This window comes from Oreochromis aureus, linkage group 20, assembly GCF_013358895.1.
Source record: "Oreochromis aureus strain Israel breed Guangdong linkage group 20, ZZ_aureus, whole genome shotgun sequence".
Lineage (NCBI taxonomy): Eukaryota > Metazoa > Chordata > Actinopteri > Cichliformes > Cichlidae > Oreochromis > Oreochromis aureus.
In genome coordinates, this window is record NC_052961.1 from 26510755 (window position 1) to 26538324 (window position 27570).

The window sequence follows — 27570 nt, forward strand, 5'->3', positions numbered from 1 at the left end:
TTGATGCCAAACTGGAAGACCTCAGTATACAACAGAGAGAGCTTCAAAAACAACAAGAGAAGCTGCAGAAACAACAAGAGCTCCTGGAACAACAGTTGCAACAGCACCATCAGATGCAACAACAGCAGCAACAGGCATCGGTTTTAGCCAGGTACAACCTTACTGGCCCAATCTCACCTTTACTGAAAAAAGATTTGCTCGTCAGTCAGACAACCACTGCTTCAGCTGTGGTCAGTGCTGTATCACCAATCATTAACCCTGAATTGTATGGCGCTGGTCCAGTTGAACTCAAAGGAAAGCCCAGTCCTCCTGGTTTGATGTCAGGAGGTAAATCGCCACATAGTATGGTTGTACAAATGGATGGGGGGCCAGACCCAGCCAGGGCTGTGACTCAGCTCGTCAAGGTAGAAGAAGGACAGGATGCTGTAGATCTGACAGGAGGCCAAATTAAGCCTGACAACCAACCAGCTTGCTGTGATGTTGTTTATCGACTTCCATTTGGTGGAACCTGTGTTGGTGCTCCTGAGAAAGAAGGCATAAGGCCTCCATCTGCCCCACCTCTCACCTATGAGTCTGACCAAGAAAGACAGCCTGGAAGGTACCATGAGTATCCAATGGATGGGCGTAAGGCCTACACGTTACCTTTTCCTGGTAGGCTCCAGCCTTCAATGTCTGATACAAACCTTGCTGATGCTGGGTTACAGTCTTACCATTCTAAACTGGAACCACATCTCCAAGCTTCAGGAGAACTTGCCATGGATCTAACTGCTATGAAACAGGCCTATGGAGGATATGTGGGGATGCAGTATGGCTCCTACACAGATTTACGGCATGGAGGAGACATTGCAGCACAAACACTGCCTATCAGAAGATACAATTCCTTGTCCAACATCAGTTCAGATTATGGCTATTCTGCTCGTGACATTGCTAACTTCCAAGAAGCTAACTTGGCTCAGTATAGTGCCACAACTGCAAGGGAGATTAGCCGAATGTGTGCAGCACTCAATTCCATGGATCGCTATGGAAGCAACCCAGACTTGATGCAGTTTGGCAGTTTGAGCAGAGGTACTGGGCCTGTGGCCTCCAGACTTGCAGCTGGTCTTGGCATTAGGCAAAACCTTCTCTTTGGATTAGATGGGAAGCCAATCTCTCACAGTCAAGCACTAACTAATCTTATCAATGCCAGGCAGGCAAGTCTAAGAGCCATGTACCCCGCTGCTATTAGATCCTCAGATGGGATGATCTACTCAACTATTCAGACCCCCATTGCTTCTACACTTCCCATCACAACCCAGCCTGCCTCTGTTCTTCGACCACTAATAAGAGGAGTCTACAGGCCATACCTCTCTGCCAACATGACACCAGTGCCCCTATCTAGTCTTAGCAGGCTACCAATGAGCCCCAGAATGCCCTTATCTGGACAAGCTGCAGTCCGTTATCCAGCACCAGGCGTTCTCCAAACAACATCAGCCACTGACATAAGTGCTGCTGCCACAACAACCTCAGCAACTGCAGGGGCCCTAGTAGGTGTTTCCATGACAACTAGCTCAGTGGTCCAGGATGAACCAGTTTACCTTGGCAAAGGTGCGACAGTGTCCTCTTCATCAGCAGAGGTCACCTCGGTGCAAGGAACAGTTGTCATACCAGCTGATCAGCAGCAGCAGCCAATAAACCTGTCCCAGGCACACCTGAGTAGCCAACAACAGAAACAAGTAACAACTGTTCAGCAGCCACAACAACCTGCCCCTGCTGCACATGCTTACCCACTTTCAGGTCCTGCACAAACACATGGTTACACCCAACCTCCAGCAGTCCTGTCTGCCCCTACTGCTGGCTTACCAATTCCAGGTGGTCTTCCTCCTTTCCCTCCACCAGGTGCTATACACAAAGAGGGTGAAACTGAGGCAGAGAGACTGCACCGCCAGCAGGAGCAGCTTCTGCAGATGGAGAGAGAGCGGGTGGAGCTGGAGAAACTCAGGCAGTTGCGCCTGCAAGAAGAGCTGGAAAGGGAAAGGTTAGAGCTGAAGTTGCACAGGGAGAAGGAGCAGATGCTGGTGCAGAGAGAGTTACAGGAGCTGCAGAACATCAAGGAACAGGTAGAGGGAGAAGCAGGAGGTGGAATGCAGAGTTTGATCCTTAATGTCTTGTTTGATGTTGAGTGGTTATTGTGTTTGCATTGGATATTGGTTTGTTTTGGTTTAGTTTTGTGGTGGTGTGATTTTTGGTGTATTTGGTTGAGTTGTCTTTTTTTAATCCCATTTAAAATGCTTTTATTCAGTGTTTCAGTATTGTGCCTATTTAACAAGACACATTAAAAACAGCAAATTTTATATACAGTATATTGTCTTTCAATGCCTGTCTGCTAGCAGTTCTTCTAAAAAATATATTAAACAAGCATTTTCAGTTAATCTGATACATTAAGTCCATAAGATATTTCTTTAAAATATAGTGCTAAAATTATGTTCAAAAGTGAAGACTATAAATAAATATTTTTATGCAACCTTAGTTTTAAATGATGAGTTTGCATGCTGTGTTTGTTTGGGTTTTTTAAAAATATTGCACGTGATGTTTGCGTGTCTGCTTGATGTCTGTTGTATGTGTGTTTGAAAAGGATACCTGTTTATAAAGTCTCATGTTTCATTTATTACTTTGATTTTTAGGCCAAACAGTGGTTTAAATGTTCCATTCAGCTGACTAATTTGTATACAATCATAAAAATCAAGCAAAATAAACCAAAATATGTTACAAAACTATCGAAATCAGTCACACATGTTGGTTATAATATGCTGCTTTCTGAGCTCTTGGCCTTGCAATGATGTTTTCACAGTAAACCTGAGGGCTAACGTGACAATTTTCTTCTTTTTTAATAGAACAAGCAGTTGAAAATCTTTCAACTTAAGTCTGTTAAACAGGTGTGGAAGTCTTCCTTAATGAGAATAAACTAGAACTGGAATGTTTAAAATGCATCTCATAATTTACAGTACAAGCAAAAACCCCTAAGTGCTTATTTGCATCAGCCTGTCATTTTAGCAGTAAAAGAAATGCCTTAAATATTTTCTGTAGAGCATTGTATGACTGGTAAGAGCAATTACCAGTACATGCTGCACTTCATTTATGTTGCGCCTCCATTCTTGGTTTTTGCAGTATATACAAGTTTGACTAACTTGGAACCATTGTCAAAACTAATCCATCAGCACAAGAATGACTTCATGTCACATTCACATGTGGGAATCTTGTGATTTAGGCTGCATTTTACAAATTTGATCATCATGAATATAACCAGATGTCACGACTTTGGCTCTTTTTCGCTCTTTTCTCTGTTTCTCTATTTTTTTCTTCATCTTGTTCTGGTACTATTCTTCACTTTGCTTATTTCATAATTTCTCCTTCATCAACCCATTCCATCTCTACACCCTCTTATGCTCCACGCTCTGTTCTTCTGTTATGTTATCCCGCTCTGTCTGTGTTTTTGCCCATATGTCCTTCTTTCTCTTCCCATCCCCACCGACACTTTTTGTTTAGGTTCTGCAGCAGCAACAGCAAGAACGTGAGAAGCAACTTGTTCTACAGCGGGAGCAGCTGGCTCAGCAGAAGTCCCAGTTAGATCAGATCCAGTCTTTACAGCAGCAGCTCCAGCAGCAGCTTGAAGAGCAGAAGAGACAGAAAACAGCTGCTGTCGCCCAGATCATGCAGGTGGGGGGGGGGGTTAATGAAAAACATTGGTAGCTGGCTCTTAAGCTATGTATGCATGTGACACTCTGCATTCAGACAGATATGTGTACCTTTTTATCTTGAAGAAATGTGTTTGTGAAGTGCAGCTACACAACCTTGTCGTTGTCATTTGAATCACTGCTTTATAGCAATATTAAAACACAATTTTTTTTGTACAGCTGGACGGACAGCCGCTGCACCCCTACGCAGACTCTCATATGGGCTCCCGTTCTCTGCCCAACTCCTCGTCAGAGATGTGCCTGAGGAGCCAGGAGGAGCAAATGGAGGCCAGGACCAACATGAGAAAACACAGCTCCATGAGCAGACTGACTAGAGACAGCTTGGACGGAGATGGCGTGGTGTTCTACGGCTCCCCCCGCAGGATTGTGGATAGCTGTGTGCAGACTGACGATGAAGATGGAGAGGAGAGGTAAACAGTGTGTGAGTGTATGGAGTGACTGGGAAAGAGGAGGGGTGTAAGAGGTGAAACTGTGTGTATATAGGCAAAGGTTATTTTAATAGCCTTGCAATTTACTTCACGTGTCTGTAATTAAATTTAAGACCCAAGGGGAAACAGGTTTTATGAATATTTTATGAATAATGCCATGTAGAATAAATCAATCACTTGAAGGAAAGCTTGGAAGAATAGTATATACAGTAGCATACTAACATAAAAAAGTTCACACACTTAAAAAGGATGAGGATAAATGTTTGTGCTAACAATTTATATTAATAGCACTTTATTGCATTGCAGTTATCTCTTTTTCATACCCTACAGATTTACAAAATTATTTGACAGCAACCTAAATATACTTCTTTATTTTTTGTTTTTCATCTATTTTCTCCATCACCAGGTACATGATGCGTCATCGCACCAGGAGGCGTGGTCGCAGCGTTGACTGCTCAGTCCAGACAGATGATGACGAGGACAAGGCTGAGACAGAGCATCCGGTCCGCCGAAGGCGCTCGCGTTTCTCAAGGCACTCTGAGTCCAGTGCAGCTGGCAGCAGCACTGCCACTACAGCCACCTTAGCTACTGATACCAAAACTGACACAACTAAGATGGTTTCCTCCAATATCGGCGTTCAGACAATCAGGGAAATGTCTTGCCAGACGGAAGTGGAGCACCTAGGAAGAGTCTCCCCAGCAATCCATGTGACAGTACCAGACCCTAATAAAGTAGAAATTGTGCACTATATCTCTGGACCAGAGCGAACTCAAAAAGGACAATCTCTGGCTTGCCAGACTGATCCAGAAGCCCAGTCACAGGGAGTTGTAGCTCCACAGCTAAGCGTACCAACCACAGTCAGTCCATATTCATCCTCTGCCAGTACTGGAACACAACAGTCTGGTTCTGACCTTCTCACCCAGCAGCGCCAGCAGCAGATTGCTGCAAATGCTGCCAAATTTGAGCGCCGACGCCCTGACCCACTCGACATCAATTACCAGCCTCACAACCATCTCCACAATGAATCGATCTCCAGCATCATCCGCCAGCAGCAGACAGCCCCCAAATCTCCACAAGTCCTCTACTCTCCGGTCTCTCCGGTGTCCCCTCACCGCCTCATAGAGACTTCTCTGTCGAGCGAGCGACTGAACAAGGCCCACGTAACACCTCAGCAGAAGTCCTACACAGCCGAATCTCCCCAGCGACACCCCTCTGTGCCCCGACCCATCAAAAGCACTCAGAGGTCAATGTCAGATCCCAAGCCTCTAAGCCCCACCACAGATGAGCACACGAAGGCCAGGTTGTCCCTGTATCAACAGCAAGCACTCCAGAACCAGGTAAAGCCATTCAAACCATGGTGACATACACTAAAAGCCATTGAAATTTATAGTGAATGATATTATTCAGATGGATACAGTCTAGATAACCTCAAATATCACTGGATATTGTTAAAAAGTACAAATTTTATAGGAAAAATGACAGCACCGGTTAACTTTCACACAAAATTATCTAAAGTTTTGTCCAAGTTTTAGTTGAAAAGAAAGTGGGATGAACATTAAATCCTGTTATTTTAACTTTATAGCTGAAAACAAAGCAATGCACAGATGATGATTCTGTATGCAAAGCTTACAGTAGTATCCAAAAGATGTAAAATTTGTCTTACTATTTATTACTTTTCATGTGTTACATCCTTCATGCTACATTCATATTTTAATTCAGAGTGAAGAGATTTATAAGCCGCATATAAAACAGTAAAATCAAATGATAGACTAAAACAGTGGAAAAATATAAAAAAAAATTAATAAATAAATTGATACATTTTAAACTCTTGCAGGGGACCAGTTAGCACACTCAATAACGTTGCTCTCAACAACAGGCTCAGTTTTATATTGTTTATTTGAGTCAAAACCTAGCAAGGGCATTAATACTGAATGACCTCTGTGTAACTTTGAAACCATTTCTTTCATTCGATGTTGCCCTTGTTTTCATTTTCTGAGTGCTATGAATGTTTCATGTGGATGCTATGATGAGTAATTCCCTTTGTTACATTATTTTTCAGATGTTGTTATTGTTTTGTAGTTTTACGACCTCATCTTCTGTTTGAAAAGAGTAACACCTCAGCAGTAACTGGCATGCAAAGTCAAAGTGTGATCTATTATCGAGGTCTCTTGAGTTACTCTGGGCCTTGATTTTAAAAACTGAAAAGGAGCCTAGCAGCTTGCCCACAAACTAACTAAATTTGATCGAACTACAAAATTTCAGTTTATCTCTGACTAGATTTATAAAGGTCTATGCTGTTTTAACTATTTACATATTATGGTAAATGGACTGGTTCTTATATAGCGCTTCTCTACTCTACCTAAGCACTCAAAGCGCTCTATACAACATGCCTCATTCACCCATTCAGACCCATTCATACAAGCACATTTTTTCTATGCCCTAAGTGCTTTCTGTCTAACATTCACACATATTCACACTCCAGTGGATGCCTGACATGCTCTACCTCCTGAGCTACAGCCACCCCTATTATTTAACTGGGGTTTGAAGAGTAAAAACCAAAAACATTAATCCATAATTGTGACCCATTCTGTGTATTTAAACTGTTTCAGTGATAACAGAAACTCGCATAGCATGAGCAATAACTCTTTGAAATGGACATTACATACTTACCTATATTGTCTCAACAAACATATCAGAAAATCAATTAACAACAATAGCTTAGGGAATTAATTAATGCTACCACAAATACTGCACCACTGTATAATGGTTGTCTGAAAAAAATTGAATAAAAAAAAGTACCAATAAAACATATGTGAAGAGTCACATTGGATTCATGTGTTCAAGCACTGACTGTGGGCTAGTAGATCTCAGGACTGTTTTGTGCTTAAGTGCAATTACTCAAGAATGCTTTAGTGTACATTACGTTCATCTGAAGTCTATGTTATGTTATTAATAGCAGCTCAGAATGAGACTGAGACAGTATTTTAACTCTTCTGTTTCAGCCAAACTGCCCTAACATTGACAGCTGGTGTCAATGAGTGTAACATCTACCCTAGTAAAGACAAAGACACACACCCTAATACCCTAAGAACAACTCTTCACGTCTCAATTTTCAACCAACTTTCAACTCTGTTGAAATGTGGCAAAGATGTTGCTTAACTTGTTTTGGGTAACAACAACTACCCATCCAGTTTTCCCTGGGTGAGAGTTATTGTTATTGTTATTTGAATGCTGTGATGTACGGTTGAGGTCAGACGTTTACATACACTCGTCATGGATGTATGCAAATGTATAATTTATGGCTTTTATTGATTTTGTTGAACTCAGTAAAATGATTATACATCATACATCTTTAATGATTTTAGAGAACAAGAATTGGACTGAAAATTGAAAAGTATACATACACCCCCAGTAATATTTGGTTGAATCTTGATGCATGATGCAACGAACCTCAGTTGGAAACACATTTTTCAGTTGGTTGCATCATGACTGCATGTTTTTTTAACCATCAACAAGCTTCTGACATAATTCTGGCTGGATATCTGACCACTTTTCTCTTGCAGAATTAGAATAGTTCATTTCATTTGGTTGGTTTCCTGGCATTGACCCAGTTTTTAAGCATAGTCCACAAATTTTCGATAGAGTTGAGGTCGGGGCTTTGGAAAGGACATTCCAGAAGCTTAATGTTAATCAACCATCGAGCTGTTGATTTGTGGTGAAGTTGAAGAATTTGGAGGTAGTCCTCCTTCTTCATTATTCCATCCACTTTATGCAATGTACCAGCACAACTTGCAGCAAAACAGCTCCAAAACATGATGCTACCACCACCATGCTTTGCAGTTGGCACTGTTTTCCTAGATTGGAACGCCTGAATTATACTCGCCCAGACAAACCTCTTGCAATTGTGGCCAAACAGCTCAATCTTTGTCTCGTCTGAAAGCTTTTCTCCAGAAAGGATTTGGAAAGTTCAGTCTTGTTTGAAGGCTAGGATTTTGAAGCAGGGATATTTTCTTTCGCAGTAAGCACTCTCTCAGTTCATAGTGATATTTCCTCTCATTTTCAGGGTGAAGTTTGTGTCTTTGTCTAGATCTTTTGTAGAAAGAGAAAATCCAAAATGACATTCATCCTCTAAAATGTCATTCTGACCCCAACTGTACCTATTTATATGTAAAAAAAAAAAACCACCCAGCACACCCCTGCGGGCGGTTTATCCTTCAAGCTCGGGTCCTCTACCAGAGGCCTGGAAGCTTGAGGGTCCTGCGCAGTATCTTAGCTGTTCCCAGGACTGCGCTCTTCTGGACAGAGATGTCTGATGTTGTTCCCGGGATCTGCTGGAGCCACTCGCCTAGCTTGGGAGTCACCGCACCTAGTGCTCCGATTACCACGGGGACCACCGTTACCTTCACCCTCCACATCCTCTCGAGCTCTTCTCTGAGCCCTTGGTATTTCTCCAGCTTCTCGTGTTCCTTCTTCCTGATATTGCTGTCACTCGGAACCGCTACATCGATCACTACGGCCATCTTCCTCTGTTTGTCTACCACCACTATGTCCAGTTGGTTAGCCAACACCATTTTGTCCGTCTGTATCTGGAAGTCCCACAGGATCTTAGCTCGGTCATTCTCCACCACCCTTGGGGGCATCTCCCATTTTGACCTCGGGACTTCCAGGTTATACTCGGCACAGATGTTCCTGTACACTATACCGGCCACTTGGTTATGGCGTTCCATGTATGCCTTGCCTGCTAGCATCTTGCACCCTGCTGTTATGTGCTGGATTGTCTCTGGGGCATCTTTACACAGCCTGCACCTGGGGTCTTGCCTGGTGTGGTAGACCCCAGCCTCTATGGATCTTGTACTCAGAGCTTGTTCTTGTGCTGCCATGATTAGTGCCTCTGTGCTGTCTTTCAGTCCAGCTTTGTCCAGCCACTGGTAGGATTTCAGGATATCAGCCACCTCCTCTATCTGCCGGTGGTACATACCGTGCAGGGGCCTGTCCTTCCATGATGGTTCCTCGTCTCCCTCCTCTTTCTTGGGTTTCTGCTGCCTGAGGTATTCACTGAGCACTCGGTCAGTTGGGGCCATCTTCCTAATGTATTCTTGGATGTTCATTGTCTCATCCTGGACTGTGGTGCTGACACTCACCAGTCCCCGGCCCCCTTCCTTCCACTTAGCGTACAGCCTCAGGGTGCTAGACTTGGGGTGAAACCCTCCATGCATGGTAAGGAGCTTTCTTGTCTTGATGTCAGTGGCTTCTATCTCCTCCTTTGGCCAGCCTATTACCCCAGCAGGGTACCTGATCACGGGCAGGGCGTAGGTGTTGATGGCCCAGATCTTGTTCTTACCGTTCAGCTGACTCCTCAGGACTTGCCTGACCCTCTGCAGGTATTTGGTGGTTGCAGCTTTCCTAGCGGCCTCTTCATGGTTCCCATTCGCCTGCGGGATCCCCAGGTACTTGTAACTGTCATCTATGTCTGCAATGTTGCCTTCTGGTAGTTCAATCCCCTCAGTTCTGACTACCTTCCCTCTCTTTGTTACCATCCGACTACACTTCTCCAGTCCGAACGACATCCCGATGTCATTGCTGTATAGCCTGGTAGTGTGGATCAGTGAATCGATGTCTTGTTCACTCTTGGCATACAGCTTGATGTCATCCATGTACAGGAGGTGGCTGACAACTGCTCCGTTTCGTAGTCGGTATCCGTAGCCAGTCTTGTTAATGATCTCACTGAGGGGTTCAGGCCTATGCAGAACAGCAGTGGGGACAGAGCATCTCCTTGGTAGATCCCGCACTTGATGGTGACTTGTGCTATGGGCTTGGAGTTGGCCTCTAGTGTTGTACGCCACATCCCCATTGAGTTCCTGATGAAGGCTCTCAGGGTCCTGTCGATCTTGTACAATTCTAGGCATTCCAGTATCCAGCTGTGGGGCATTGAGTCATAGGCCTTCTTGTAATCAATCCAGGCAGTGCACAGGTTGGTCAGTCTGGTCTTGCAGTCTCGGCTGACTGTTCTGTCTACCAGTAGCTGGTGTTTTGCGCCTCTGGTATTCTTGCCAATCCCTTTCTGTGCCCCGCTCATGTATTGACCCATGTGCCTGTTCATCTTAGCCGATATGATGCCTGACAGGAGCTTCCATGTAGTACTGAGGCAGGTAATTGGTCGGTAGTTGGATGGGACCGGTCCCTTCTTGGGGTCCTTGGGGATCAGGACCGTCCGACCTTCGGTTAGCCATTCCGGGTGTCTCTCGTTAACTAGCAGCTGGTTCATTTGTGCTGCCAGACGCTCGTGGAGTGCAGTCAGCTTCTTCAGCCAGTAGGCGTGAACCATGTCGGGCCCTGGTGCTGTCCAACTCTTCATACTGGAGACCCTTTCTTGGATATCTGCCACTGTGATGGTCACTGGACCCTGTTCAGGGAGGTCGCTATGGTCTGCCCTCAGATCCACTAGCCACTGAGCATTGCCGTTATGGGTGCGTCCTTCTCCCATATGCTCTTCCAGTATTGCTCCGTCTCCAGCCTTGGTGGTGCTGTTCTCTTATTGTTCCCTTGCCACTGAGAGTACACCTTTGCTGGTTCTGTGGAGAACAGCTGGTTTATTCTCCTGCCTTCTATCTCTCTGGTGTACCTCCTCAAGCGGGTGGCCAAGGCTGTGAGTCTTTGCTTGGCAGTTTCCAAGGCCTCAGGTATGGACAGCTTGCTGTATTTCTTATGCACCTTCTTTGTCGCACCTTTCTGCAACTCCGATAGTTGGCTAACCTCCCTCCGTGCTACTTTGATCTTGCCCTCTAGCCTCCTTCTCCATATAGGGTACTGCCCCTTGTGGCTGTTCAACTTGTAGCCAAGCATCTCACTGATCACTGCTGCCGTATTGTAGATCAGCTTGTTAGTGTCGGTAATCGTGGTTGTAGGTATCGTCCGTAGTGCTGCATTAACATCATCTAGCAGACCTTCTGAGGGTACTTCACGTAATCTTGGTAACCGGCTACGGGGGATCCAGGTTTCAAGCTTGGCCATGATCCTATTTTTCAGGTCAGTTCCTCTCGCACTCAACGATCCTTCTCCTATCGCACTTGGGGCTGTGTACCCAATCTCGGGTGGGGGTGATGATATCTCCCCCCTGACCTGGCGTCCTGACTCCTCCTTGCCGTAGCATTTATGTTGTACCTCGTCAATCTCTAGCTGTGATAGCAGTCCCTTCTTTCGAATGTTGGAACACTGAGCTACTAGTTGTTTCGCCGTCATTGTGGATGTTGGGTATCGAAGAATCCATAGGTCCCTCATCCTATTCATGTAACCCCTTATATATCAGGTGTTGAGGAACCAGGGCACCCTGACGACAAGTGGGCTACTGGAACAAGAAGGCATCGGTGGGCAAGAGACGAAAACAGGGCGTTGTTGGAATGCTACTACGCAAGGAAATATATATATATATATATATATCATTGTATTCTTGTATAGTATTTTTTCTGACCCTTTCAAAAGTGTTTCATAGTGTATTTTTCACTGCCTCCATGTTAGGATTGTGAAAATAATAGGTCCCAGAGGGGATTTCTCTTTATGCTTCCGCCTACACACAGACTGAAATGAAAAATAACACACAACACACTGTGATCTATTTACAATTTCAATATATGTTTTGTAGGAATAAATGGGGTGATATATTATTTACACACAGTATAAAAACAAAGATAAAAACAGATTATTTTGATGGTCACATCATTGACTGGTTTTGACAGGGATGCCCACACAGTATTTTATTAATTCAATATTATGCAGTCAAAATTTACAGCTAAATGAAAAATCCATGATAATCCTCACTTTTGTTCTCTATTTTTAGTACATTTTACTGTGGAAAATTGTAAAAGCCATGGTGGTTCATTTAGCCAGCCTTTAAATCCAGTATATCTTCCAGTATATTCCTTTGCTTCATTGTACTGTACTTCATATGCTTATGATGTTTTTTTGTTATTCCATGATGCATTCTAAGTAAGAGTACAGATTTTAGCATATCAAAACCACATGCTGTCTCCACAACCTTTAGTTAAACTTAAGTTGTTTACCGGTCTCATCATTACTAATTATTTTAAAAGAATTCAAAAATTTTAAGAAAACATTAACATAAAGGTATAAATCCCAAAATTCTGAAAATATCAACTCAAAACTGTGAAAAAAATTGATTGCATTAATAGCTATTAAATTAATGGAATACTCTATCACAGTTGCCACTCATTTCACTGTTTTTGTATGTCTGCTAACACAAACTCCACTCTTGTTTCCTGTTGTCCTTGTCTCTTTTGTCTATGTGTGTTTCCTTTGTCTCCCTTATATGGCCCTGTCGTTGCGTCCTTTCCTTGTTTCTTCTGTTCTTTGACCCCTTTTTTTCTCTTTTTGAGTTTTTCTTCCTCCTTTCCTCCTCTTCTACTCATATTTTGTGCATGTCATCTCTCCCGTCAACTCTCTCCCTTTGCCGGTAACCCTGTACATTAATTTATTTTTCTTATTTTAATCTTTCTTTTACCTTATTTGTTTCCTCCGCCCCTTTTTACATCTCACTTCCCTGCTCTGCTTAATTGCTTCACCTGTTTTTTCATCTGTCTTTGCTATTTATTTTCCTCATTGTACATCCCTCGCCATGTTCATCTCAAATTCTCACTAACCCCCCCAACACACACTCACCTCCCATTTCTCCATCCCCCATTCCTATTCCATTGATCTCCCTAACCACTGTTATCACACTGATCTCCTCATTCCCCACATCTGATGTTTTACATCACCAATCCCCCCCACCCCCCACATTCTTCTCCTCTTCCACTCCTTCCCCCGTCTCTCTTTCTTCCTCTCTCTCTCTTCTGTCTCTCTCTCTCCAGCTGGCAGCCCTACAGCAGAGCTCACTGCTCCGCAAGGTCAAGCGAACCCTGCCCAGCCCTCCTCCGGATGAGACTGCTACATCAGCTCACCTGCCCATGATGACACCAGCCCTCCAACAGGTCTACCTGCCCTCCGTGCCCAGCCTCAAGCCCAGCTCCAGGTCTGGCCTGGCTGCGAAAGCCAGCCTCCTCAAAGACCTCACCCATGAGCTCAAGGCCGTGGAGCAAGAGTCAACCAAGCTGAGAAAGCAGCAAGCTGAACTAGAGGAAGAAGAGAAAGAAATTGATGCTAAGCTGAGATACCTTGAGCTGGGGATCCACCAAAGGAAGGAGACATTGGTCAAGGAGAGGGAGAGAAGGGATATTGCCTACCTGAGGTGTATGGGGGACACCAGGGACTATATGTCTGATAGTGAGTTGAATAACTTACGTTTAGCAGCTGCAGCTGCGTCGCATGAGAGTAATGGGCTACTAACAACCAGACCAAGCACCGCCCCTCTCAGCCAGTTCACCAGTGACCTCAACACCGCAGCCCAATACCCACCCACTTCATCCTTCCTTTCTTGTCAGTACCCCCAAAGCCAACCAGCAGCTCCATCTCAGCAACCAAGTGTACCATACCAGTCTGCAACATTCAACCAGCCTCCCTACCCAACAGTGTCACAGTCACAGGCACTGCCACAACCCACTCCCCTTCAAACCCATGCTCCCCCTCCTGGACCTACCTATCAACCTCAAACCTCATATCCTTCTCACACCTACCCCCAAACTCAGCCCCCATACCCCCAGACAGACATGGGGTTACCAGCTGCACCTCAGCCTCAGCCTCAGCCAGGGCATACAGGTTTTGGGCCAGCACCACCTGGTCAGCCACCATACCCCACCCACAGCTCACCCTATCCCAGCGCTGTGTCCTCCTACCCCAGCCAGACCACACCATACCCTGGTCAGCCCCAAGCTGATATCCTCACAGTTCATCCAGGAAGACCTAGGCAGACTTCATTGGCCGATCTAGAGCACAAGATGCCCACCAACTATGAGACTATTAGCAACCCTACTGTTGTGGTTACCACTACAGCTCAGGATGCTACCTATTCCAGTGCAGCCCCATCCTATGCTCAGTACACTGGAGCAACAACCATGGCAAGCTCGTATGGGCCCTATGGGTCAGCACCAGTGTCCAGCAGCTACGGTGGGTACTCAACAATGCCCCCCAGTACATATGGCCAATATACTTCCACTACCGCAAGTTCATATGGCCAGTATACCACAACTACTGCTAATACTTATGGCTACACTACCACCACAGCCAGCTCATATGGACAGTATACTTCCACTGTTTCCAATGCCTACGGGCACTCTGTAGACAGTCCTTCCACCTACAGCACAGCAGATGGGATGTATGGGGCTCCTGGTTTAGAGCAAAACATTCCGAGGAATTACATGATGATAGATGATGTTAGCGAGCTGACGGCAAAAGATGGGCTGGGCACGATGACAGGGGACATGATGCATCATGGCGGAAGTGGGCGTTACCCGGGCGACATCCACAGCCACAGCAGCACCACTGGCACGACGCGTGGGGGAACTGGCAGCTCCCCTTATGGCAGGGCACCCGAGGAGGAAGCAGCGATGCAGGAAGAGCTGTACGACCACCATGGCAGGGGTAAGAGCAGCTACAGGCACGGACCTCTAGGGGGCAGCAGCAGCAGCGCTAGCATGGGTGGGGGATCCCCCTATTTCTATGACTACGACTACAAACATGGCAGCATCCGCACTGGGGTACAGAAACCTTCACCGTCCTCCAGAACCCTTCTGGCTCCTGCTGTCATGTCGTCCAAGCGCAGCAAGCACAGGAAGCTGGGGAGTATGGAGCAAAAAATCTCCAAGTTTTCCCCGATCGAGGAGGCACGGGATGTGGAGGCAGACCTGGCCTCCTATTCCTCAGTGACAGGTGCGGCTTACCCCTCCTCTCACATTCGAGGACGCCAGCTGATCGAGGATTATGGCTTTAAGAGGAGTGCTTACGACAGCGGCAGTGGCACCACTCATGGTAGTCGATACTATGGTATGACGGTGGATGAGGACGATCGTATTTACTACACCTCCACTGGCCGTTCCCGCTCCACTGGCTACGGCATGGACAAGATCTCAGCCAGGGACTACTCCGGGTATCGCAGCCGATCCTATGAGAGGGACGACCGCTCCTATCGATCTGGCTACAGGGGGCACCATCCAACCCGACAATACTCCGAAGAGGAGAGTCCCCTGAGTCCTTTGGGGAGGTTCATGGGTTCTGGGCGATCGTCAAGTTTAGGTCCTGACCCGTATGACAGTCGCAGCGGTAGATATAAATACTATTATGGCCATTATGGTTCCAGTCACTCGCTGCCAGATGTTCAAGACCACATAAGGGACCTTCCTCGGACACACGTCTACAAATCGGATGATACATACTTTATAGACGATTATCATTGCGCTGTGTCAGACAGCGAAGGTAATTGTGGGAGATGAAATCCCACACAGTCTCACTACCTTCTACTGCTCCCACCGTTTATCTAAACGTCCCCCACCCACCCAAAGGCTAGGCTTAGCAAAGAAAAAGAAAGTAAAAAAGAGACAGATATAGCTGTTGCATGCTAATGTTTTCGTCGTCCTGAGAGTCACTCGGAGCTCTCGTATCAGTGGACTGCTGTCTGTCTGTCTGCCTGCCTGTCCGTCCTTTCGCCTGTCCGTCCAGTCGTCTGTCTGTTCCAAACTCGCATGGTTCTTCGGCGTGGTCGTTTTCGTCATTCGCTACACTCTGATTCACTTGAAAGGTCTTTGCACGACACAAATGCATTGTTTTTTCTTTACAGGTTTTTATCTTTACTTATGTTTTTACGTGTTTGGATCTACACTGCAAAACAGTCCCCCCCTATAGGTTTGATATTTATTCCGTCAAAGAGGTGTTATTGTCTCAAATCAGCAATTAAATAGAGGTTGACAGTTTTATATACCTGCTTTGTCTTGCCAGAGCAGTTATACAGTGTCTTTGTGCAGGATATCTGTCCTTCTCTGTCACTGGCTCTTAATTTGAAATGAACACAAAACAGCAGCCAAAGCAGACAGTTTTGCAGTGTTTGTTTTATTCTGGTAATATTGTCTTGTATAGTGTGAAGTTTACATGTTTTAAGTGTTAAGTGCATGGATGTAAAACTTTTATTTTTATTTTTCTGCCCTTCTTTCTGTGTCTACCCCTACCCACTCTTTTCTTTTGCATGCGGTTGGTCTTCTTCCTGCCTTCTTCCTTCTTTCAGCCTGCATGCCGCTGTCTCCAAACGACATGGAGATTGACTGTGATCTGCTCTCGGTTTCCAAAGCCTACCATCTTGGCCAAGAAGAAACCGACTGGTTTGAGAAGCCACGCTCCAGTTCTCGTCACTACGGTAGCAGCCACTCTGGGAGGAGCCGGCACAGTGTCAAACACACCTACCATGATTATGATGAGCCTCCTGAGGAGGACCTGTGGCCCCAAGATGAGTATGGCCACACAGGGCGACACTCATCATCTCGCGACCACAGACACCACGGCAGTTCTAGCCGCCATTCTTCCTCCTCACGGCATTCAGATGAGCCTAGGTCCTCAAGATCCTCTAAGGGGCACCCAAAAGACCCATCTCTGCGCCATGATCCCTCAGGAAGATCTTCATCTTCAGGAAGACGTGTTGATTCAAGATCCGGTGGGTACCACTCTTCCGACTACTCCCGCGACTCATCTGGTCATCATCATGGCCAGCGTTCCTCCAGACAGGGCGACCCACACAGGTCTTCACGTAGCAAGTCCCAGGGTCCAGTGGACATGCAGGGGCAGCCACCAGGTACATACGAATGTTGAATCTCTTGTCAAACATGATTTAAGAGTGCAGTCTTTGTACTTTATACCTCAGTGTATAGGTTAATTACAGTGTATTCAAAACCCGTTGACTTAAGTATATTGTAAAATATTGTACAGACCAGAAAGAGTTTATCTAAGTTATTGATTATGTGATTATTGGACTTTCTAATTAACTTCACATTTATCTGAGAATTGAAAGCAATTATATATTATTGAACGTTATATTACACACTACGTTATAATGTCATTGTCTTTATAATGAAAGACAATGAAGAAGCAGTAAAAGATGCATCAACTAAAAGTACTTTGGTCTTTTCCTGAGAAGAACAGCATTAGATCTCATTCGGATTCTGCTTATGTGGGCGATATAGATTAGACTGAAGTATGTTTCACTTAGTTTAGTTTAAAATTAAAAAAACACTTATATTGCTTTTCGCTCTTAAATCTCAAAACTTTTTGATAATAGCACCTGCACTATTATATATCCCTAACTAATAAAGGTCGTTTCTTGTTTTTAGTGTCTGATCTAATAATGCTAATCCATGAGCTTAATCTTAATACTGAACACATGATTGTGTCACTTTTATAAATGTGTCTTAAAAAACTAAGCTACAGCAGGCACTGGAGTTTACACCCTGTTCATTTTCAAATCATTTAAGTCTTAGGTAGAAGTATTTAATAACCCCTGTTGTTCAGATTGTGTTTGATGCTTTTTTTACACTCATATATTCCCCCAGGGATCAACAATTTTTAATTAACTATATAATATCAGGCACAAGTTTTCTAAGAAATGTGTTATCTGAAGGCAGCACCACAGCTGTTTTCTTAGCACTGCAGTCATTAAATCACTGCTTTCATCTATGCTCACAACATTGTTGTGTGTCATCATCTCATGCCTGTGTTTCCTGTCAGTTACTATTACAGTGTAATAAAATCTGAAAGTACTTTATAATAGAAAGTCAGAGTAAGCCGGTTCTATTATCAGTACAATGTAGTTTTGGTTTTATAAAAGCATAACTTTCTCTGTGGAAGATGGTAGCAGAAATCATCTAACTTGCATAACTGACTTGGAAATGTGTGCACAAGACAAGAAACAGATGATGCAAATGTCAAAGATGTGTTGACTGAATCCTTTCAGCTGCCAGTCATTCCTTCAGTTTTGACACCAGTTAGAGGCCTTCAGGCAGTAGCTGCAGAAAAAACATCAGTGCTGAATTAATGTCCTGTATTTTTTTTTTTATTGGCAAGAGGAGTCCATTTTCAAGCAAGAGCCACAAACTGTTTATAAAAAACCACCCTTCTGTTTTTTCCACTCAGGCTCCTCAAGGTCTGGCAGTGGCTCTGCTAGGGCTCAGGGATCTGCTGGTGGGCCTACGGGATCAGGACGGCAAGGTGGCCCGGGTTCCCAGACAGATGGGGCTCCGGGACAGAGGGCTCAACTCCAGCAGCAAGCCCAGACTTCAGCAACCAGACCAGGGCAGCCCGGTGCCACAACGACCACCGGCTCCCAGCAGCAGCCCCAAGCTCAAGGACAAGGCATGGGAATGGGAATGGGAATGGGACAGGGCCAGGGCCAGGGCCAGGCCAAACCGGGGCAGATGGGACCAGCAGGTGGACCCATGGGCCAAGCCAGGCAGACAGGTCCAACAGGAACCACAACATCCACTATTGTGAGTACAGAAAGAACAGATGACTCTTCTAAGAAAGGATTTGCAGCTTGCTTTGTTTTCTATTCTGTATGAGGTAAAAATAAAAAGTAGGCATCTCTCGGTGCACTCAAATGGTTCAAATCACATTTGTATTTGACATTTTGAAAGAAAATGTCATAAAAGGATGTTTTTGGTTTTCTGAAGTAACATAAGAAGTATTTCATGACCTTTACAAAAATATCTTTTAATATTCACATTACATATGCCATCCTACTGCACAGCAACAATTTATTTTGTTTTAGTCCTCCAGCCCTTTCACTTATAAACCTTTTCCCAGTTTTCAGCCTGTCTCCACACTCATCCTTTGCACTCCTCCATCCTCCCTTGTCCCTCCACAGTCCCCGAGATAAGAGCTGGTCCTCCTCCCAGTTCAGATAGTATATTGAAATTCTGCCTCGCCTCTGCTGGCAAGTTTTATCTAACACTGTGATTAACAGAGAGGCAGTTGATAACTCAGTGTAGCTGATTCACTGTCTGCTAGATGCTCAAGAAATTCTCACTCATAAAGTCTCTTTGCAAAAATCTGTTCTCACCCTGCATTTCCTCCATAATCAGAAATCCATGTCAATCTATTTTTCTAGCTGAAGCATAAAAATCTCACTCTGACATTTAACCCAAAACCTGAGATAGTTCAGTGATTCTCTTCATTCAATCTTTAGTAAATATATTAATGACTTTTAAGCTCACAAAGCCACTGTCACCGTGCCGGTTATTACCCCAGAATCATTCATAATGTGCTTTCAGAGCTGAATGGTGTTCATGATTTTCATTTTGGTACATTAGTAGTTAGTCAGCAGGAAAAAAGAAAAGTGAAATTGTTCATAAAATCTGATATAAAATTATGCAGGGATGGGTTTTGCAAATGCTTCTGACAGGAAATCATAAACAAAAACTAAAATTTGCGGTATGATAATTATTCAACATGTGAACTCATTCACTTGTACTCTTATGTTGGGTCCATTATGTAATTAAAAGGCATTGATTAAGTGGCTGTAAATAATGAAATTCTGTATGCTGCATTGTGCACCATAATACATCACCTATGTTCCGCAGCAGCAAAAAGATTGAAATGGAAATGATGCAGCATATTTTGGGATTAAAAATAACAGTCCACTGTCTTTGAAGTCAGGTTTATTTATGGATTGCTTTAAATAGAAACTTTAAATAAATCACACACACACAGTTTACAGAAAACAGAGGAGCCAGTCTATCATAAAAGATAAAAATGACAGGGATCCAAACACTGGTTCATATTTCCTGTGTTCAGATAATCCAAGCTGTTACTGTGATGGATATCAGAAATGGTCTGGTGTGTATCTTTCCCGAGGCCATTGTCCATTTAGTTCTCAGATGTTGAATGCAGAGCTGTGGGGTGTCGGGGTGGGGGTTTGAGAGAGAGGGACACAACAGCACAGAAACTTTCAAACTGCTCACAGTGACACAGCAGATTCAAATAAATCAACTGAGCCTTTCAGCTCCAGTACTGGCAACTTTGTGTCACATGGATGAGTGCCAAGGGAATAAATGGATTAAATATGGATTCGATTGACAGCAACATCAGAACTCAAGATAAAAAAAAATGAAAAGAAAAGAAAAGAAAAGAAAAAGAAGCATTTTTATATAAAACTTTACTTATTTTGGTAGTTAGTAGTAGTTCTTTCCAGGGGTTTTAAAGCATCAAACACACTGATCACACTGAACACATTATGACCACCTCTCTAATATTGTGTTGGTTCCCCATTTGCTGCCAAAACAGCCCTGACCCTGTGGAGGCACCCCTGAAGGTGTGTTGTGTATCTGACACCAAGATGTTAGCAACAGATCCTTTAAGTGCTGTAAGTTGTGAGGTGGGGCCTCCATGGATCGAACTTGTTTTGTCTAGCACATTCCACAGATGCTTGATTGGATTTAGATTTGGGGAATTTGGAGGTCAAGTCAACACCACAAACTCATTGTTGTGGTCCTCAAACTATCCCTGAACCATTTTTACTTTGAGGCACGGTGAAATATCGTGCCTCAAAGTAAGCCATCCTAGCAGTTCTGCAATGTTCTGCTAGTTTCCTAGCAGAACATTGCACAAAGCTTTACACTTACTCCACCAGTTTGCCTTCTTCCAAAGTCCATCCTGGTGCCACGTGTTCCCTTGTGAAGCGACGAAGATGCACCCAGTCATCCATGTGATGTCAAAGAAAACATGATTCATCAGACTGAGTCATCAGACTTCTTCCATTGTTCCGTGTGCCAGTTGTGAGCTCACATGTCCATTGATGGTTCTTTCAGTGGTGGACAGGGGTCAGCTAACTGGTCTGTGATTGTGCAGCCACATAGACAACAAACTGCAATGCACTGTGTATTCTGACACCTTTCTATCAGAACCAGCATTAGATTTTTCAGCAATTTGAGCTGAAAAGCTCATTTGTTGGATCGGACCACATGGGCCAGCCTTTGCTCCCCACATGCATCTGTCAGCCTTGGCTGCCCATGACCCTGTCACTGGTTCACCACTGTTCCTTCCTGGGACCACTTCTGATAGATACTGACCACTGCAGACCGGGAACACCCCACATGAGCTGCAGTTGTGGAGATGCTCTGACTTGGTCGTCTAGCCATCACAATGTGTCGCTTGTTAAATTCATTCAAATCCTTACTCTTGCTGTTTTTTCCTGCTTCTAACATATCAACTTTGAAGACAAAATGCTCACCTGCACCCTAATATTAACAAGTCCCATGATAGTTATTAGTTATTAATATTTACCTGTCATTGGTCATAATGTTATGCCTGACCAGTGTGTAAGGGTGAGAAGTTAAAGAAAAAGCTCCAGTGCGTGGTTTTAGACCATTTGTCCCCTTAAAAAAAGGGTCAGTTCAAATCAGTACAAAAGAGTGTTCTTTTCCCCCAGGAGGGCTCCAGGGACTTTAACAACCAATGTCAGGGTGCATTGACTCTGTAGATATGTTTTTTCCTTTTTTTCTTCTTCTGAGTTTGTGAATGAACCCCACTCTAAACAGAAGAGATTCCATCTTTTTCAAGAGAAAACCCTCAGACTGACACTTGACAGTGTTGAAAGTCATCATTCAGTCAGTCATCATTCAGTGAGCTGTCACAATACAACACAATAAGGGAGCAGCTTTCTCTCCAGTCTTGCTTCTGTCTCTCCGTCTCTTATCTATCACTTCAGCTGTCTTCTTCTCTTTTTATCTCGTATTGTCTCACTCTTTCATTCAAGTTTTATTCGAGTGAACAGAACTAAATCCCACATTCCTCCAATTCCTGTCTGTCACCAGCGATGTGAATACACGACAGACATTTTTCCCTGACTGTCGTCTATTTCCAACCTTTTTGCAGTGAAAAGAAGGCAAACATGGGATGTCTGTATTTCTAAATGGATCAACTTTGACCCTTTTCTCTCCCCTTCTCTCCATCTCTCTCTGCCTCCAGCCCAAGATCGACACACCTCCAGCAACAGCTATTGGAGCAAAAGCAGCACCTGTCTTGGCCTCAAAGACTGCCCAGCCCCCGCTCACAGGCATAGGTACTGTACACTCATCACACACACGAAACACACAGAATCCCAAAATTCCACAACTTGCCAACTGCTTCCCACTATGTCTGAGTTATGTAACCACTGCGCACTCTTTCATCTAATCTGAGATTAATCTGCAGATAATCCAACAGTGGAAAAACACACAGGAGGGCTTTCACTTCATGGCAGTAATTCCTCATGAATATGCCAAGTCACGACATAATGTGTTAGTTAGGTAATAGTATAGTAGTATTTGTGTTAATCTTCATCTCGCTAAATAATATCTATGCTTTTTTACCCCTTTCTAACATTTTTAGCAACTTTCTATTAAAATGAATCAATACTGAATTGACCATTAGTTTGAGGTCGCTGCCCTTAAAACCTGGTTACAGGCAGATGTTTTCCTTCTGTCTTTATACTGAAGAGAGGATGAACTTAAAGGGAGGGCAGGTAATCTAACTTGTTTCATACATGGATAAATATAGGGACAGAGAGAGATAAAAAAAAAAAAAAAAAACACATCTTAATCATTTTTAATCATTAATTTTTAGTCCAATCATGTGAATCTAATTGCTCAACTTTAAATTCAGAAAATTGACATTTTTCTTTTTTTAGAAATAACCTTACAAAACATTATAATGAAGTGGTGATGGACAGCTTAACAGATGAGCTGACACTGGAGTCTCCGTGGACTGTCATGTTTGCTGTGATTTGTAGTGAGAGTAGGGAGCAGGAAGAAGAGTGTGTAGAGGTGGAGGTGCACACTGTAGAGGAGACTGAAAGCCAAAAGAAGCAAGACACAATACAGGATTGTGATGTGAAGATTCGAGGAGTAGAGGTAGTGAAGGTGAAAGAGTTTAAATACCTGGGGTCAACCAGCCAAAGCAACAGAAAGTGGCTGGAGCTACTATCATCTGTGGTTTGGAGACAGTAGCTTGGACAAAAAGACAGGAGGCCAAGTTGGAGTGGCAGATCTGAATATGCTAAGATTTTCATTGGGAGTAATCAGGAGGGACAAGTACATCACTGGGACAGCTCGGGTTGAGCAAGACGGTTTGGACGTGTGGAGAGGAGGGATAGTGGATATACAGGACGACCACGTAGAAGATTCATGGATGTAGGAAGGAAGGACATGTTGGTGTGAAAGAACAGTATGATAAGGATAGGGTGAGATGCAGGATAGGCTGATCATCCGCTGTGCTGACCCGTAAAAGGGAAACTGAAAGAAGAAGAATTAAAAACAGCACCTGGATTAGTGCTGTTTTGGGACAGAACATCAAAGGCTAATTAATATTTTAGTGAAATTGCCATTTTGTTGGAAAATCAATTATTTAAACATCTCAACGAATAAGTAGATAGAAGATCCAGCTGAAAATGGGATGAAGCAAATTTTTCTTAAGGAAGGAAATCAGCAAACAGGAAGCCTATGTAGGTCTATCCGAGGGGACCTAATGACCAAAGAACGGCTGCAGGCAAGCAAATAAATCAGCAGACTTAAAGGGCAGAAAAAATTCAACAGGGCAACTGCAGAGTGATGCAGTTCTTCTACTGCCCTAATTTTTAAAGCTCGGTGAACAGACACACAACACCGGACACCAGATACCATCATAAAATTCATATTTTCTAACAGGTGCCACCGAATATGACATCTGCACAAATACAGATTCCTCCTCTACTCTCAGTCTTCTTCCGTATTTTTGTCTCTGGCCACGTTTCCTCTCCCACATCCCATCATCCTCTCCCTTTCTTCCACTCGCCGTATTTCTGTCCAGGCTCCAAAGCTGCTCCTAGACCTGGTGGTATTGGCAGTGCTGCAGCAGGTCAACCGGGCATGGAAGGAGAAGGCATGTTTTCCAAGATCCTGCCTGGAGGAGCCGCCGAGCAGGCGGGCAAACTGGGAGAAGGTACCGCCAATGAATCAGCAGAAAACAGAGAGAGCACATTAAAAATAAAATTGGTTGTAATCTAGTACTGAACTGATTACGATAAAAAGAATAATGAAGTATATATAACTGTTAGAAAAAAGACACTTTTACAACTCAATTTTACTTTATTGCTCAATAACCCCCAGAGAAATCAAGGATCAAACTATTAAACAAGGGTACAGAGAATAAAGGCTCTATACTTTATTTTCTACAGAAAATGTCATGAATGATCCATATAAATTCATTGTCGGGACAATAACAGCTAATCACTAATCAATCCAGTTCTGCAACATTCAGCTAACCCCCTGTTTTTGTCCACTTTCCTCCAGCGATCTCTGGTTTTGGCAAGAAGTTCACCTCTTTCTTCTGAGGTGCTAAGATTAAGGTATTTTTTCTCTTTTTTTTGCTCCTATTCATTCCTACATGCTCTTTACAAAGACACGCATGCATAAGATACAGCAGATAATGTATAAAAGATGTAAAAAATAGAATTTATCTTTAATTTATTGTCCTGTTGCTGCACAGTTCATTTTATAAAAAGCACATACAGAAAAAAACAAAACAAAAATAGCACGCTTTTCTTGATTGTCATAGTACAACATAATCAGACAGCAGTTGTATTTTTGGTCAGTGATTCATGTACAAAGACCTGGAAAGATTTCTTCTTGTCTTCAGTGGACGAGTACATCTCAAACATTAGGTATAAAAATAACTCTGTGAGATGCTGCTAGTTCAAAGTCTGGTGGGATTTTGACAGCTAGCTGGAGCGTGTTATGTGTTGACTCTTGTAGGCTGTGGGGAGTGGGCGGCTTAAAATGGTTTTACACAGAACAGCCGGTGTGTTCATGAACCAGTGTGTGAGCAGTGTGTCTGTGTCTCAGTGTCATTGTGTTAGTGCTAATTTATATTTGGTCCTCTTGCTGCTCTGTGAAAGCAGGGTGAGAATTTAACAGTGACAATGACAGCTAATTGCTACTATGACCCACAGTTTGCATCACACAGGCTGTTTGTGTACGCAGCAGGTTATCAGCTGAATGTACATATGCTGCACTCACTACGACCACCGGAGCTGTAGACTTGAGACAACTGATTTGAAAGAGATCTTATTTGTTTTAAAAAGATTTCTCGACTTGAGACATGAGACAAAGAGACTTGAGACAAAGCAAATTCAAGTCATTTTAAAATTGCAGAAGCATGACAAATAAATAAGACAGTGATGAGCAGGTTTTGCAAATACCTTTAATTGTACTTACTGGGCCTTTACACAAAAAGGGTTTTTTTTTTTAAAGGATGAATGTACTGCTTTTTGTAGCACTAGCAATTTGATATGCTGGCTAGTGAATATTTGTATGTCTGCAGGACTATTCAAACAGCCATGAGGCCTCATACCAGAAAAACCTGTTGTTCCCCCTGCTTTTATTTTACTAAAAGAGAGAGAGAAAGGAGAGAGAGAGAGCGGGGAACAGAGAGGAGAGCTGAGCAAACTGGTGAGTACTCAACACTCACAAAGCATAAACTTTGGAAGGCCAACAGTCTGAAGCTTTCCCTGTGAAAGAAAAGCTGGTAAAATCACCATCAGCCAGAAGGTGCTGCAGTTGTTAAGCTTACTTAAGTTATCATACTTTAGTCATTGTGTGTGGATCATCTTAAGCTAAAAATTGAACTTGCATCAATTCTCAGCACCTATGTCCATTAAATATCAGTTTGTTTATCTCAAACAATGGTGCTAGCTGGTTTTAGCATCCATGATTAATTGGTATTTGGTCACTTATTTCTTCTATAACTTGTATTCATTTGTACGGTGGCCCTGAGGGTTCAAATGTACTGCACCGTATGGAAAAAGCAGCAAATAGAAAAATACTACAAAGCAAACAAAACACAACAGAAGTTGAACACAGCGGAAATGAAACAAATGCTGCGAAAGCTTTCACACACAAAAAAACCTCATGAAACACAACAGAAATGTTTTTGGGGGAGACAATAATGTGACGGAACAGCTGCGGAAGTGACAAGCTAACCGTAAACAGCTAATAGCAATAATCTACAGTATCTACAGTAACATATCACTCATAGGATTAAAACACACATTATCTCTTTCTCAATCGTAACACAGAAGAATCCTCCGCTTCTTTAAAGCAAGTCTGAGTGTGATCCTTCCCATGTTTTGGTTTCTGTAACTTCCACGGCTGTTCCGTCACATTATGGTCCCCCCCAAAAATTCACTTAATTTGTTTTTTTGAGATTTTTGAGGGTTTTTTGTCTTTGTTCTTTGTTTGGGGGGAGGTTCACTTCTATTATGTTTTATTCAACTTCTGCTGTGTTTTGTGTGCTTTTTCAATATTTATTTCTATCTGCTGGTGTTTTCTGAAATTGCAGTGCATTTGACCTCTCTAACTCAGGTTAACATTGCCTGATATTACAATTTATTTCATGATCTAAAACATGTAAGTGTGACAAATATGCAAAGACTAAAAAAAAAAATCCTTGTACGTACAATATAATATACTTTGTAAGATGCCTAAAATACTCCTGCTTCCTCTTGCAGCCAACAAGGACTGAAATCCTCTGGATGCTTCATGTTACCAGCTTGAGCACACACTGGAAGAGAGAACGCACCGCTCTCTCTGACAGGCCAGACAGTGAGTTACTTTTTACTTTACCTAACTGATCCATCAAGATCTTTTCATCTGTGGAAAGCCTCCCTGTAAAATGTTTCTTTTCAGATTCTCAAGTTCCTCAAGTGCTTTGTGGTATGTCAGTCACTGTTGTGATAATAACAATTATATTTGGCACAGGAGAAAGCAAAAATTCCGAAATAAAAAGTTGGGCAGTTAGCTGTTATTCTTTATCCAATCTAACAATGATACAAATTTCCAACTCTCTGTGATTCGATGTAACATTTGTATGTGTGGAAATCTGATTCATTTAGAGTATTGTTGAACGTGATATGTGATATTTATCAGCAACTGGCCAGAAAACTGATACAAAAGCTCAGGTTGTTGTATTTTTTAAATATACAATTCAAATCTAAAGTAAATAGAAGCATGAATATGAGAGGGGAAATTTTTATTTTTATGTAAAAACTGTTTATTATCACATTAAAAAAGTGTGGAGATTATCTGCCCGTTGTCTGTTTCTCAAAAAGCTTAAAACCAGTTGGGTTATTTTGGATTGCACCTTGAAAGCTGTCAGCTCAGCCTTGTTCTAAAACTGTTGCACTGATTTATGAAATGGCAACAAAACATCAAACTCCAAATAGGATCAGAATACAGTTGGCAGCTCATTTTGTTGCTTGATGAACCGAAGAGAGCTACCCCTCCGAAATTTAGCTAAACCGTTATCAGTGTTTGTCTTTGATCAACGCTCAGTGTGAGACAGTGAGACTAATAAAATGAGATGTTTGCCTAAATACTTGATCTTTTTCCTTTGTTCTGATGTCATTGCACAATGACTGCACGTCAGAATCTTTTAAAAAAAAAAATGTATATTTTGGGAGTTTTTTATCTATTTTT

At 43.2% G+C, this 27570-nt stretch overlaps 1 protein-coding gene across 1 annotated transcript in view; it reads left to right on the top strand.

Annotated features, from left to right (window-relative positions):
* bsna (bassoon presynaptic cytomatrix protein a) overlaps positions 1–27570 on the top strand; it is a 153697-nt gene that overhangs the window by 115755 nt on the left and 10372 nt on the right. Inside the window, exons 6-17 of the mRNA XM_039604687.1 lie at positions 69–2096; positions 3523–3693; positions 3891–4141; positions 4566–5496; positions 13024–14689; positions 16323–16883; positions 18218–18570; positions 22049–22142; positions 23906–24037; positions 24388–24443; positions 25418–25545; positions 26604–26697. Of these exons, the coding sequence (XP_039460621.1) occupies positions 69–2096; positions 3523–3693; positions 3891–4141; positions 4566–5496; positions 13024–14689; positions 16323–16883; positions 18218–18570; positions 22049–22142; positions 23906–24037; positions 24388–24428 (6228 nt within the window). The 3' untranslated portion in view covers positions 24429–24443; positions 25418–25545; positions 26604–26697. The remainder of the gene's footprint in view (positions 1–68; positions 2097–3522; positions 3694–3890; positions 4142–4565; positions 5497–13023; positions 14690–16322; positions 16884–18217; positions 18571–22048; positions 22143–23905; positions 24038–24387; positions 24444–25417; positions 25546–26603; positions 26698–27570) is intronic.